Genomic DNA, 12,563 nt, shown 5'->3' with positions numbered 1-12,563 from the left:
GGCGGGTCACTAGTTTCTCCGGCTTTTTCCCAACCCAGTGTTTGCGCTTCCGGTTGGGGAAGTAGCCGCCAACCAGGCTTTGTAACCCAGCCCGCCACACCCGCTGCGCGTTATCCAACACTACAAGAAATTGGGGTTTCTTCGGATTTAGCTTAAAACCGGGAACAAGTGTCCTGCATGGAGGCTGAGGGTGCCGTCGTAAAGGAGTTTAGTGTTCGGGAATATGCGGGCTGGATAATGCCCCCTCGGTAGAAGACCCTCGCCTCCAAGCAAGGCAGCCCCTCACCTGGCGACCTACGGATCCCGTCCTGCCGGGAATGAGGGAAGGACCTGATCTCCTTTGAGCATAAAACTACCCTGAAGGATGGTAGTGCTTTGTGCATCACAAAGGATGTATCACACTCTGGTATGTAGCAAGGTCTGACCTTTAGATAGGGCTTGTGACACCTCCAATTCTCTGAGAACTTAAGGCCCGGAAGGTTTGGAAATCATGCCCAGACTTCAAGAAGACATGATTCAAAAGGAAGATCCGACATATCACTTGTACCTATTGGGCTGAGAGCTTTCCGCAGTGGAAAAAAAAAAAAAGTGTGGTAAGGTCGGAGATAAAAAGCCACCCGGGGTCTGAACAGAACCACCAGAGTGTCAAACCCACCAGCTTGTCAAACCTGTGAAAAAAGTTTACCCCATTCTACCCATTCCGTTAGCAACTTCGGAGTAACCGGACTGAACAACTGGCAGCCCAAGATACTGGCAAAGTGACCCACCTAAATAATCGCTATTGTTACTGTCTGTCTCCTTTCTCCGAGAAATACCCGGGCCCATAAGGGAATACCGCAAGAATCCAGGAGTTTGCATTCGGAACTTGCATCTGACTGCAAAAAAAAAATTCAAAGATATCAAGATTCCCCCTAAATGTAAAAACAACTCCCCTAAAAAAAAGATCTACCCTTATATGTTTAATACGTTTTAGTCTTAGATGGATAATTGTGCTGCGTTTGAAAGCATCCCACCATAGCTTATGATGTTCCGTTTGTTGTTTGTTTTTAATTTGTGATACACCCATCTTCTTTTAAAAAAATCATTGATCAGAATCTATACATTCTAGTCATAAATCTGCCTTGCACACAGTTTAATTCTGCACCCACTTAAAACGAACATCAAAACTGGAATTAAGCAGAGAAAACCAGACTTGAGCATAAAATGTGTTTAAAGGAGACTTTAAATGAGAAAAACTTGTGTTAGAAAATAAACATTGAAACCCAGTGCTCAATCATTTCCCTGAGCAGCAAGAAAAACAGCCTTAAATCACATATCCACGTGGGAAACCAAGCTTTTTTTTTTTTTAATTTTTTAAGTGTTTTCTGTTTGTTTGTTTGTTTTTGAGTTAATTCAAAAAATGATTAAGGATTTCAAGTTTTAGATGAATGTTGTAGGACTTGGGAAAATACTTACTAATTTCAACCCTTGTGATTATTTTTATTTTTCATAGATATATTGGCGACTATGCATAATGATACTACCAAGATTAAAAACAGTTAAAGATTTGGAGCCATATCTGATCTTACAGCTTATTCCGAATGACAAAATGCCCCTGGCCAAATCTACAGTAAAAGTGGATAAAAATATGTATGTCTTTGAAAGTTGAATTTGTCCTCTTTTGCATATAAATAAAGTTATATCGTTGTTGTTTTTTAATATCTTAATACATCTTCCTGGCTTTGATAACAACAAAGATTTGTACATTTTTTACATTCTCTGTTTTTTCTGTTTCAAGACAATATTTAGAGTGAATGTGATTAAACAGAAGATAAGCATTTTTAATGACCTCACAGTGCTCTTCCTGGATTTTCCTTTATATAAAATTTAGTCTCTAATGCTGATCCAAAGCTTGTTCCTTCTCCTTCCTCATCTTCCTCCACCTGCATCTCCACAATTGCTCCTGCTTGGAGCCTCACCTCAAAGAGCAAGGATTACAGGTGTGCACCACCACACCCAGTTTTATACTGAATTCTTAGTTATTCCAAATACCTGTATCATTATCTCCACTTCCCTTTCTTTCTTCTTCCCTCCCTCATTTCTCACTCAACTGTTCAGGATTACCTATTCTGAATAAACACACTAATGGCAAAACCTGGACCCAGACAACAGCTACTACAATGATAAGGGGCGGAAATGTACAGGGAATGACCATACAGGGAATACTCACCGGTCCTACACCCTCTCAGATAAGTGTGGAAGAATTTTTTGTTCACTTACCATATAGCCATTGGGCATTACACAGTAGTATAAATAAAGTGTGTGATATGTACAAAAACAAGGTTTACTACATTGTTATGCCTATAGTTATGCCATCAAATCTGTAATCATTTGAAATTAGACAGTTTGTAAAATCCATGTCAAATGTGATAGGATATTTACCGTAATTAAACAGCGATGCTTATTCTTAAAACAAAACTTTATTAATGTCATGTGGTGGGAAAGCTTTAAGACATGTAAAGTAACTTCAAATTCTATTTAGCATCACCAAAAAATTACAGAGATGTAAAGTGTTCAGTTCACCCCCAAGCTTAGGTTGAACCCTAAGTAAAGGCTAAACCCAAATTTGGCACCACCTGCAGGTAGTGCCTGGTTTTGCGGCTTGTCACTCTTTTGCTCCTTTGAAAACCGCTGAGTTTTGTAATTGTTTGCCGTTGTTGTTTTCGTTAATACAGTAAAGGGGTGTACTTTAGTACTTTCGATTTAGTGTTTTTGAAGCTCAAACAATCTCGAAATTAAAACCTCATCTCCAGGTGCCAGCTGTTCTGACGATCCTGTCTAACTCATCGAGTGGAGTCTGCGCGTGAGTTATGAACTCCACAGAAGCTAGCGAAATAAATGATGTGCCCAGAGTTCACACATGGTCCATCCCCGCCCCTCATAAACTCACACTCAGAAGAGGGGAGAGAGGAGAGGTGGGAGGGGCCAGAGTTCGGTGAGAGAGGACTGTAGAAAGCACTGTTAAAGTAGCCAAAAGGGATGGCCTAGCTTGCCGTCCAGAGGACCTCATAACGAGAATATATTTGAGTCCTTCTATTTCTTTATAACGCGATTTTTAATTTTTAAGAATTAGCGCCTTCAGAGGAAAGCTTCTTCTCTTAAAATACAAAAATAAAACAAACAAAAATATCGAGCCGGATCCTCTCAGAGCCCACCCCGAGTCTGCACTGAGCAGACTAGGGCCTCTGGCCTTGTGGGTTCCCGGGCTCTGTTTGTGACTGCTGGGGAAATCAGCCCTCTATTCTTCTCCTGCGGTTATTCGCTGCCCCACTAGCAGCACCATATGCTGCTTCTGATCAAACAGCAAGCGACATCGGCACCAATAATTGACGAGACCCACTAGAAATCACGCAGAAAGGGAGCCCACTGAGACCGCAGTAGCTGACAAATCACTGCTAATAATCCTGTTAGGAACAGCGCAACAGCGGAGTTCGAAATAGCTTTATTTTTATAAAGTAGGCGCTGACAGTATAAAAGACAGAGAGATCTCTTTTTTAAGCAGAAGGCAGTGTGGTATAATGGTGATTCTCCCATCAGCAAGTCTCAGTACAGTTTGGGTCAGAAGTGTGATTTTTAGTTTTTACAGCCTTTCTCCTTTCTCCTAAAAAACAAACCAAGACAAAAGAAAAAAAAACTTTCTCGCTATTCTAAACTGTAATTTCTCTCCTCCCTGGATTTCAGAATGAAAAGAGATGTTCAAGGAACTAACTATATAATACTACTGATGGGTTTGATGATAGAAATAAACTATTTAGAAGGTTTGTGTGGTAGCCCTGGCTAGTTTGCAGCCCTTTTGCAAGTTTTGAACAAACACCAAGTGAAGGAAAACTTCATTCCCAGCAAAAACTAGCCCCCCCCATCAAAAAATAAGATCCCTCAAACACCCAAAACCAACAACAGGTCAAAAAGAAGTTCTCATTTGTCTCATTTGTAAATAAACAAACTTCTTTCTCTAGAAGTTTTGTTTGTCTAGTAATCATTCTTTTACATTCTTAAAACTTCCTCCCCTAACAAAATATTTTTCTATTCTGTTTGTTATTTGGTTGAGGAAGGGTGAGCAAATGGGAGATCAAAGAGCTCCTTCCCTGGAGAGTATTCACGTTTCCTACTAAGTAGATATGAGTTCACACAAGACTATGCTCTGGGAAGTCCGCTCTTCCTCTCACAATGAGTATTAGTAACTGAAATTCCAACTTACAATCCTATCTGCTGCTGGTATTCTAACTTCTAGGCCCTATGAGAGTTTGTCTCGATTTGTCAGCCACCACTGAGGATACATTTCTGTCTGCTCTACTTTCCTCAAATCTTGACTATTTTGAGACAAATTTATGATTTTACAGATAACGCCAAGGCCAGAAATGCAACTCACAAAGCTCCGATTTAAGAATCTCTGGACATCTTAAAAAATGAGAACCAATTTACTATAAACAGCCAAGAGACTGGCGGAGTCCAGGCATACTGTTCGCACACACACGCCTGCCCTCGCGGAATTGTGGCCCTTTTGATAAATTATTATCTAGCTTACCTAGCACTATGTTTATACATCTAATCTATACCTAGCAAAAATAAGCAATTGGGCAGTACTCCTGATTTCTATTGGATACATGTCTGACTAGAGGAACAAAAAGGAAAGTCATGTTTGGATTAGCCGTGCTTTCAACTGAGCCAAATGTTGATAAAAGCACTATTGGGTTATTTCCCAACCAAATATATCGAATGTGTTGGAGAGAGAAATACGGGGAAGAAGAGAAAGACTAAGAAAGGCAGGGAAAGCCCTTTGGCGCTGACTGATCAAATAGCTTGGTTAAATTTCCCTTTTCAGAGAATGTAACCCACGCCGGTAAACACAAGTACATTTCTGTGCTGCTGGGGTAGGTTTACTCCTTCGAAATTCAATCTAGGCACAGACGCTTACCTTCTGGAAAGACCACTCTCATTTTGAGATAGCTGGTCGTGAGTCTGATGATGGATGCTTTGTCCAGTTGGGAGGTGATGGCTGAGGGTAAAGGCAGTAATTTAGCCAGTTCATAAAATTCACTGTTTTCTTTCTCCCTCCTCGTTCGGGCAGCATTTTTAGACTTTTCTTTCATCGTGTCTCGGGCTCCCTTTCTTCTTACAACGTAAACTCCACAGACTCATCCAAAACCAAAAGTTAACTTTCAATTAGAGATCACACTCGGTAAAAACATAACTTTAAACAGGAGGCTGAAGTTTGCTCCGGGAAGACACGAATGATGGACAGGGCAATGCGGCAAACAAAATACTTTCTTGAAAACGTGAGGTGTAAGTATAAAAGAAAGCTGCTGGTTCACGGCAAATCCGGGCAATCCTTTGGGACTCTAAGTATAAAATGCTGGAAGGACTCCCGAGGAGCCAACCTTTTCATCTGATCCGCGGTAAGAACCCGGGTCCTTGGGAAATCGACATAATAATACCCGACGTTTGTTTTCCAACTCCTCTGGTTCTGAGCTGGTTTGTAGGAAACAGGAATCGCGGGTAACTTCTTTCAGATCACTACGAAGACAAGAACACCAAGGAATAAGACATCTGTGGCTAAACTCAAACCCACTATAATTCAGCCAACCGGGCCCCAAAGGGCCTCTGCGCTCATACTCTGCTCGTCACAGCCCTGGGTATTTAAAACTTGGGCAGGTCGGTCCCGGGACAGGCTGGGCTTCCGCTCGCCGCGGCCGGGATGTAGCACCGACGGCTAAATGCGCGTCTGCGGAGAGCTCGGCCGGCCGTGCGCGCCAAGCCAGGCTATCCAGCCGTGCAGAATTCCTCCACTGCCCCGGACTCCGGCTGCCTCTCCCCGGCGGGGTTCACGTCTGAGGGGTTCCTGGAGAAGTGCTGCTTATGCATCAAACCCCCGGGGACTCCCGCAGTTGCACACAGGGCACCGCAGCGCAGAGTTAACAGGTGGCACGCGCGACAGCCCCTCGTAGGCATCACCTGGAGCTCTTGGCTCCTCACCTACCTTACGTCCTCGAGAGCCGCGGAGGCTGCTAAGGCTCCCGCCCCCTAACTGCTTTCAAGCCTGCGCGCTTGCGGAGCCTCAGCGGCAGCCTCCCGGCTGTCACCCGCAGCCCGCAGAGTGTGCCTGGGCCACCTTCCCATGGGCATGAATGGGGGAGGGGTAGGTAGCAGCGGGAGGAGAACACAGGCTGGGGACAGGAGAGGTGTTTTCCGAGTCCGAGTCCTCCGTAGTGTTGGGAGCCGGTACTGTTCCTAATTGGGAGCCCAAAGCGCCCCCCTGTAACTTCTTTATAGCTTACCGGGTTTAGCTTCAACTTCGCTCCCAGGTTCCCTTTCTCCCGCCCTTCTCAAACGCCACTCACAAATTTTCTCTCTTCCTATTGGTCATAGGCAACCAAGACGCGGCGCTCATTGGCCAATCGGGGTGAGTGACGAGCATGCTCCCTGCTCCTCCTCCCCCCCCCCCCCCACGCGACTGGGCTCGCGGCTCGGGTCCTACAGTGAGCCTGGCAGCTCCGCTCCTAATGAGCCCCGGGCGCGGGGTCGCCGCTGCCCCGCTGCCGCCGCCGCTCCAAACCCCGAGGTCTTCGGCGTGCCGAGTGACACTCGCGCTCCCTAGACTCGGGTGTCTGCGCACAGCGTGCGGCCTTGCGGGGGCTGGCTAGCCGAGGCTCCAGGAACGCGTGCGAATAGCATCCCAGACAGTGGCCAGGATTTCCCCACGGCTGCGCGCCTCACGCCTGCAGGACTGGGTGAGGGAGAACGACGCTGGACTTATTTTTTATCCTGACACCACTGTGACAAAATTCATCGCTAGATGAAATAAATGCCCGCCTTTATTCCAAAAAGGGCAACGTTTTCGAAATGATTCGGGTTTGTGACTGATGCAAGATGACTAGGTCTGCTGGGCAGTTTCCTATGGGAACCAGCTAGTGGGTAGTCAGTCAGAAGAAGGATGTGATAGAAGAAGCCTAGAGTGTTGGAACAACTGACATATTAGACGTCTTACAGAGTTATTATCTAAACTGTTGGGCAACTCTGCGGACTTTATTTCGAGAAACAAAAAGACCAGCACGAATATTCCTTCTAGAGAGGACACAATAACTGAGTGAACCTGTAACGTTCCCCAACAGTTCTCAGACGAACTGTTCTCAAAGTACTGTTTCTGGGGAAAACTCTAGTTTAGAGACCCTCCTGTTCTAAGCGCTTTCTCTTCCAGTCATCTCATCAGAGGGCAGCAGATCGCGATGAAAAAAAGGCTAAGTTTCCCTTAAGACAATGAAAGCTTACAGACTTCATCCCGGGCCTTAGAAATCAGCAGTGCACCAGAAACCAAGCGCCCTGCTCCTCCTTTTGCCTCTGAGAAAATAATTTCTTTGAAGAGTCGTGTGCCATCCTGATACATGGCTCACCTTTAAGAATGTTCATTGAAAAATAAGACATCTGTCTCCTCCTTGATCCCCCGCCTCCCAATGGCAGTAAGGACATTGGGAGCTCCTAGGACAATGGGAAACATTCTGGGGGTATGGGGAATAATTACACATCCGAGCGGCACCTGGAAAAAGGAAAGGAAAAGAACTAAACTAAGACTGTGTAGGTGTTTCAAAACTGGAACCACCTAACAGGGTTATAATCCAGAAAGGAGTGGTTTCCTCAGTGGTTGTGGCCACTTAGAGGCCTAACTCTGGGTGGGCTCTATCGTAGTCCATCTAATGATACACTGTCCGTGGGAGGTAGAGGTATCCTGTGGCTCTCATCAAGACTCCAAAAAGACCAGATAACATCAAGTTTCTTATTGGGGTGGTGGTGGTAATTGTGGTAGTGACAGCGGCGGCGGCGGTAGCAGCGGTGAATGAAAAACCTTTCGTGACTCCCTTTTCCAATAAACTGCACAGAACTGAGGATGAGAGCAGCCACAAAACTAAACAGTGGTAGGTACCTTAAGGTTAAGCAGTGGTTTTCTGTTCCGACTGTGCCCTGGACAGGATTTGTGCAGCCTGCCTTTACTTCACACCCCATCTCTACTTCAAACGAAGCGCAGGCTGTGGAAGTGCCTCTCTGGGATCTGAAACCTGATCCTACCTTCTGTGGGGGTTGGTGGAGAAGTCTGCGGCGCAAGTCAGGCTTTTCCAGCAGATGCCTTTGAAGAGGTACTGGGCATTTTGCCTCAGTGCAAAGACAGACAAAATGAAGGTGGAAGTCGTGAGGACAAAACATCTGTATAAGGATCCCGACAAGTTCCTCCCCCAGAGGCTCTGCTGTTCACCAAGCCAGGAGACCTTCTTTAATATAGTTAATGCCTGGCCGAGAGGTGACCGCCCCTCGCTAAATCTTCAGCAGATAACTAGCAGAGCTTCCTTTACTGAAATACTGAATTAGCCAGGCAATGAAACACCTGTTTTTCTAATCTTTGCGCTCAGGTTGGAGCTGGAACTGGCCTTCTTGTCTTCCATGTCAGACACCTGAACCCCGTCCGCCCAGACTGCCCGCGCTCCCTGACAGCCCGGGACACCAGCTGGGAACCCGAACCTCGACTGTTATCCACGTGTTCACGCTTGCCTCCGGCGTGGGAAACAAGTTTCCTGAGTCTGAGTGCTAGCCCTAACTACTTTTCCAAGAGGGAAGAGTCCCGCAAACAGGAGCCACCAGTGCCAAGCCGTCTAGTGGCCTCCCAGAGCACGGAGACTTCAGGGGCATCCACCTCAAAGCCAAAAAGGCACTAACCCCCTCTTTTCCTGACCCAAGAGGTCTAACAGCCTTCTTCTGGGAGTCTCTCTCTCCAGAAGTGCTGGGAAGCTGGCTGGCTGGCTGGCTGGATCCTGGAGTGGGGGCGTGGCAGGCTCTCTGGCTTCCTTAGCTGACACAATGACCGCGTCCGTGTAGGCACAGTAGGATCCCCGGGTGGATTCAGGAATTGATGGAGCCAAGTGCTGAAAGCCAGGAAGGAGCCTTGACAAGGAGGACAGGCTAACCTTTCTTGATCTCAGAAAAAAGTCCTAAGTAGAGACCCCAAATCTAGGATTGTACAAGAAGTGAACGCCAGAGAGAGGGAATCCCAGGAAAAAGTTACTAAGGTGGATTTCAGCGCAGCAGTCCGGACCTGCCTTGAAGTGCTAACTCCTGCTCTGGCACAGACTTCTTTCGTGCCTCCTCCCCCTAAGCCTTAGCGGCCACAGTCATTTGAACATCCTAGAACTCAATCTTAGGATTCCTGTCAGACTGCCATAGATACACATGCACTGTTACATACATGCACTGTTATTAATGTGAGTACAGGTTCCATCTTCCCAGATGTACAAAGAACATAGATATGGATTTTAATTAATGGCAAGATTATGATGAAAGGCTTATTTATAATCGATACAACATCTAAAGATGGCCACACGAATCAGAATGAGTTATATGCAGGGTACAACTATCTACCACAGAACAGTTTAGGAAAATACTAAGGTCTTCAGAAATGCTAACATTTTTTTTTCACGGACACAAGCTGATTTTAGTTCTATCTCGGACTTACAGGTAGATTGATACAGCGCTGCTGAAGTTGCTATATTTTTGAAGGACTCTTTGTCCCTCTCATGGGACAAGCCTGTCATTAAAAAAAAATGAAAGAAAGATAAAAAAAAAAGAAACCTCCCAAAACAGTTGAAATTAATATTTTAAATGCTACAGTAAATGTTGCTTCTCTAATCAGGAATCATTGAGAATGGACAGGGAGGGTGGAAGAGGGAAATAAAGAGATGAAATAGATAGTTTCCTGAATTGTTACTCATGTATCTGCTTTAATTGACCTTTGAAATATCAGAAAGCTGTTTAGTTCACTGACTACAAACTGGAAAATAACACCAACTTGAAAAACCAGAACGATGCATGCAAGTGAGAATCTTGTACTGTTTCTCTGGATATTCTGGGTATTTTTCCATCCACATTTTGAAACCGTAGTCTAAAATACAACATTGGATCGGCTGACTGTTGCTTCTATTGTTCATCGTGGTATGGGCAGGCACAACTTTTACGATTTAAAATGAAAATGTGTTTCAAAGCTGTAGCCGCAAAGAAAACAGACTCTGCATTCTGAAGCTGTAAGCTGATGGGAGCCTACCGCTCAGGGAACAGATACCTTCCCCCTTGTTTCTTTACAGAAACTGAGCTAGGAATGATAGATACCCTAGGAAGCTAGAAAAGTGGGTGCTAACCCTCTTCCTGATTGTCAGATCTCTAAATAAACTGGCTGAGACAGGCTATTGCTTCCCAAGCAAGCAAGGATGGACTGCGCATGGTCAGTGGTCTGGGAAAGGGTGAGAGTTCCGGAGATTGCAGCTCTAGTACTTCAACGCCAGTGTCTCAGGGCTTTGAGTGTCTTTGGACTTTCTAGGTTTTCTCCTTCCCTAAGCCGCAGTTTTTATTTTATCTGCAAGCCCCAGTGCACCCCAAACTATGTTGTCAGTCTACCTCTGAACTCTTTAGAAAGTGTGTGTGGGCAAAGAATTTTGGTATGGTGGATTGATTCCTTCTAGTAAGTAAAGTAGTTGCTTACTTCCAGACCTAGCTAAGCCTCTGGGTAACCTGTGGTAGAGCTGGGGACAGAAGGAGATAGTTAAGTATGGTCGTCTAGCCTCACACTGACTTAAGAACATAACATTTTATGGCAGACAGTGTCATATGATGCTCTGCAAGTCTCATGGACAGAAGAAGTGATGACCCCACACTTAGGGCTACTGAGACCAGTGTGGATCCTAAGAGACTGTCATTACTTAACCTAACTAGGGTGCTGCCAGAGGACAGTAGCCCTCCAGGGACCCTCACTGCTGACATATAGGGCTGAGTGTGAATGCCTCCTGGATAGGGACTGCCTTTCAGCTTTACTGTGGGAGTGCCATCGCTGAAAGTCTCCAGACAGGTTAATTAAAATACTGAATGCCAAGACCACTTCCATAGCAATTGTGCTGCTGCTGTGGCTAGCAAAGGGACTACAATTGGAAACTCCTGTAGTCTCCCGAGAAGCTGTGAGGGTTTGGGGGTATGGAATGATAGTCCTTGTTTGAGGGATCATAAGCAAAAAGTGGCGTGGCATCTAGGTGAGGTCTTTGGGCAAGGAGAGATTCTCCACAGATGGTCCATTCTGGCTGGCTGTTGGCCACTGCATCCTCAGAAAGGAGGGAAGCCCCAAAACAAGGGCAAAAGTACCAAGCCATCCATGCCAATCACCTCCCCCTTCCTTTCTTTCCGACAGGGTCTTAACTATAGAATTCACTGTGTAGACTCCTAACTCACAGAGATCACCTGCCTGTGTCTCCAAAGTTCAGGGATTACAAGCCTGCACAAAACCCCAGGGCACATCACTCCTCTGCGGGGAATTTGGTGTTAGGCAAACAGAGATGAATGTGCCTAAGGTTTCATCAGAATGTCCCAGGCAGAGCTCAGGATTCTCAGCCATGCTACAAGGAAGATAGAGAATGTGGAGCAGGCCCATCCAATGCACACTGGAAAGATAGCTGGTGGCCATTGTTTCTCTGGATGATCTCATTTCTTCAAGGTTTTATCTCTAGTGCACTGGTGTGTGTGTGGGGGGGGGGAGTGGATGCACAGGTGGAGGTTAGAGGGCAACTTATGGGTGTAACCTCTTTCCTTTCCGTCCTGTGGGGCCTTGTGATTGAACTGAGATCTGTAGGCTCAGCAGATCTTTGTCCTCTATCCAGCAGTTCTTGTTTTTGTTTATTTGTTTGCCCAGTTTTTGCAGTACTGCGAATTGAACCCAGGACTTTATGTATTCAAGAAAAGGACTCTACCAACTGAATTTTATCTCCAGCCCCTTTCCAGTGTTTTAAAGAAAAATAAACAGTGAAGTTTTCCAGGTGTTTGTGTATGGTGTTGTTACTGAGGAAGAAGTCCTGCCTTGGTGCACTGGCTTTACATCTCCTCTGGAATAGCTGTAATCCCCTCATCTCAGATCACATTATGACAACAGACCTTTATTGACCGGTAGGCATTTTTGCCATGTTTTCAAGACATTAAGAAAATGTTAAATATATGGCTGGTGAGATAGCTCAGTGGTTAAGTTAAATTCCCAGCAACCACATGGTACCTCACAAACATCTGTAATAGTATCTGATACCTCTTCTGGTGTGTCTGAAGACGGCTACAGGGTGTATGTGTGTGTGTGTGTGTGTGGCTCATACCTTTAATCATAGCACTCGGGAGGCAGAGACAGGTAGATATCTGATTTTGAGGCCAGCTTGGTATATATACTGAGTTGTAGGACAGCTAGGGCTACACAGAGCAACCCAATCTTGAAAAACCAATGAAATAAAATATAACAAAAGTTATATTTTACAATTGTATTGATACAAAAAATGAGTACAATTTAAGGTAGATTCATTATCATAATTACTACTCTTCTCTTTATTTTTTTTTCTAATCGTAAAAGAAGTTAGAGTTAACATAATGTGCCTTGTGATCCTCTTTTGGGGTCCTCTAGAGAGGTGTAGGGCAAGGTTATTAGTTCAGAAGCCAGAGTTCTCCGACTGGGACAGAACCTATCTGCCCCT

The 12,563-nt window shown here is 45.2% G+C and overlaps 1 protein-coding gene and 1 long non-coding RNA gene across 5 annotated transcripts in view; one reads left to right on the top strand and one right to left on the bottom strand.

Moving 5' to 3' along the window:
* The window catches only part of Sim1 (single-minded family bHLH transcription factor 1), a 94,459-nt gene extending 88,131 nt beyond the window's left edge, over positions 1–6,328 (bottom strand). For 2 of the 4 annotated variants that reach the window (XM_006512626.4, XM_006512632.4), the window contains exons 1-3: positions 6,017–6,328; positions 4,955–5,553; positions 768–875 (exon numbers count right to left, since the gene is read on the bottom strand). In XM_006512626.4, the coding sequence (XP_006512689.1) occupies positions 768–875; positions 4,955–5,129 (283 nt within the window). In that variant the 5' untranslated portion in view covers positions 5,130–5,553; positions 6,017–6,328. Of the gene's footprint in view, positions 1–767; positions 876–4,954; positions 5,554–6,016 lie in introns of those variants that run through there. The other 2 variants (XM_006512627.4, NM_011376.3) reach the window with 2 other exon arrangements.
* A 163-nt stretch (positions 6,329–6,491) lies between these two features.
* A230054N11Rik lies at positions 6,492–11,871 on the top strand. The gene is made up of 2 exons (XR_871640.2): positions 6,492–7,946; positions 8,436–11,871. It is a non-coding gene; the product is annotated as an RIKEN cDNA A230054N11 gene (long non-coding RNA).
* Positions 11,872–12,563: the final 692 nt, after the last annotated feature.

Source organism: Mus musculus, chromosome 10, assembly GCF_000001635.26.
Source record: "Mus musculus strain C57BL/6J chromosome 10, GRCm38.p6 C57BL/6J".
NCBI classification, from domain to species: Eukaryota; Metazoa; Chordata; class Mammalia; order Rodentia; family Muridae; genus Mus; species Mus musculus.
This window is presented reverse-complemented; position numbering and strand designations above follow the sequence as displayed.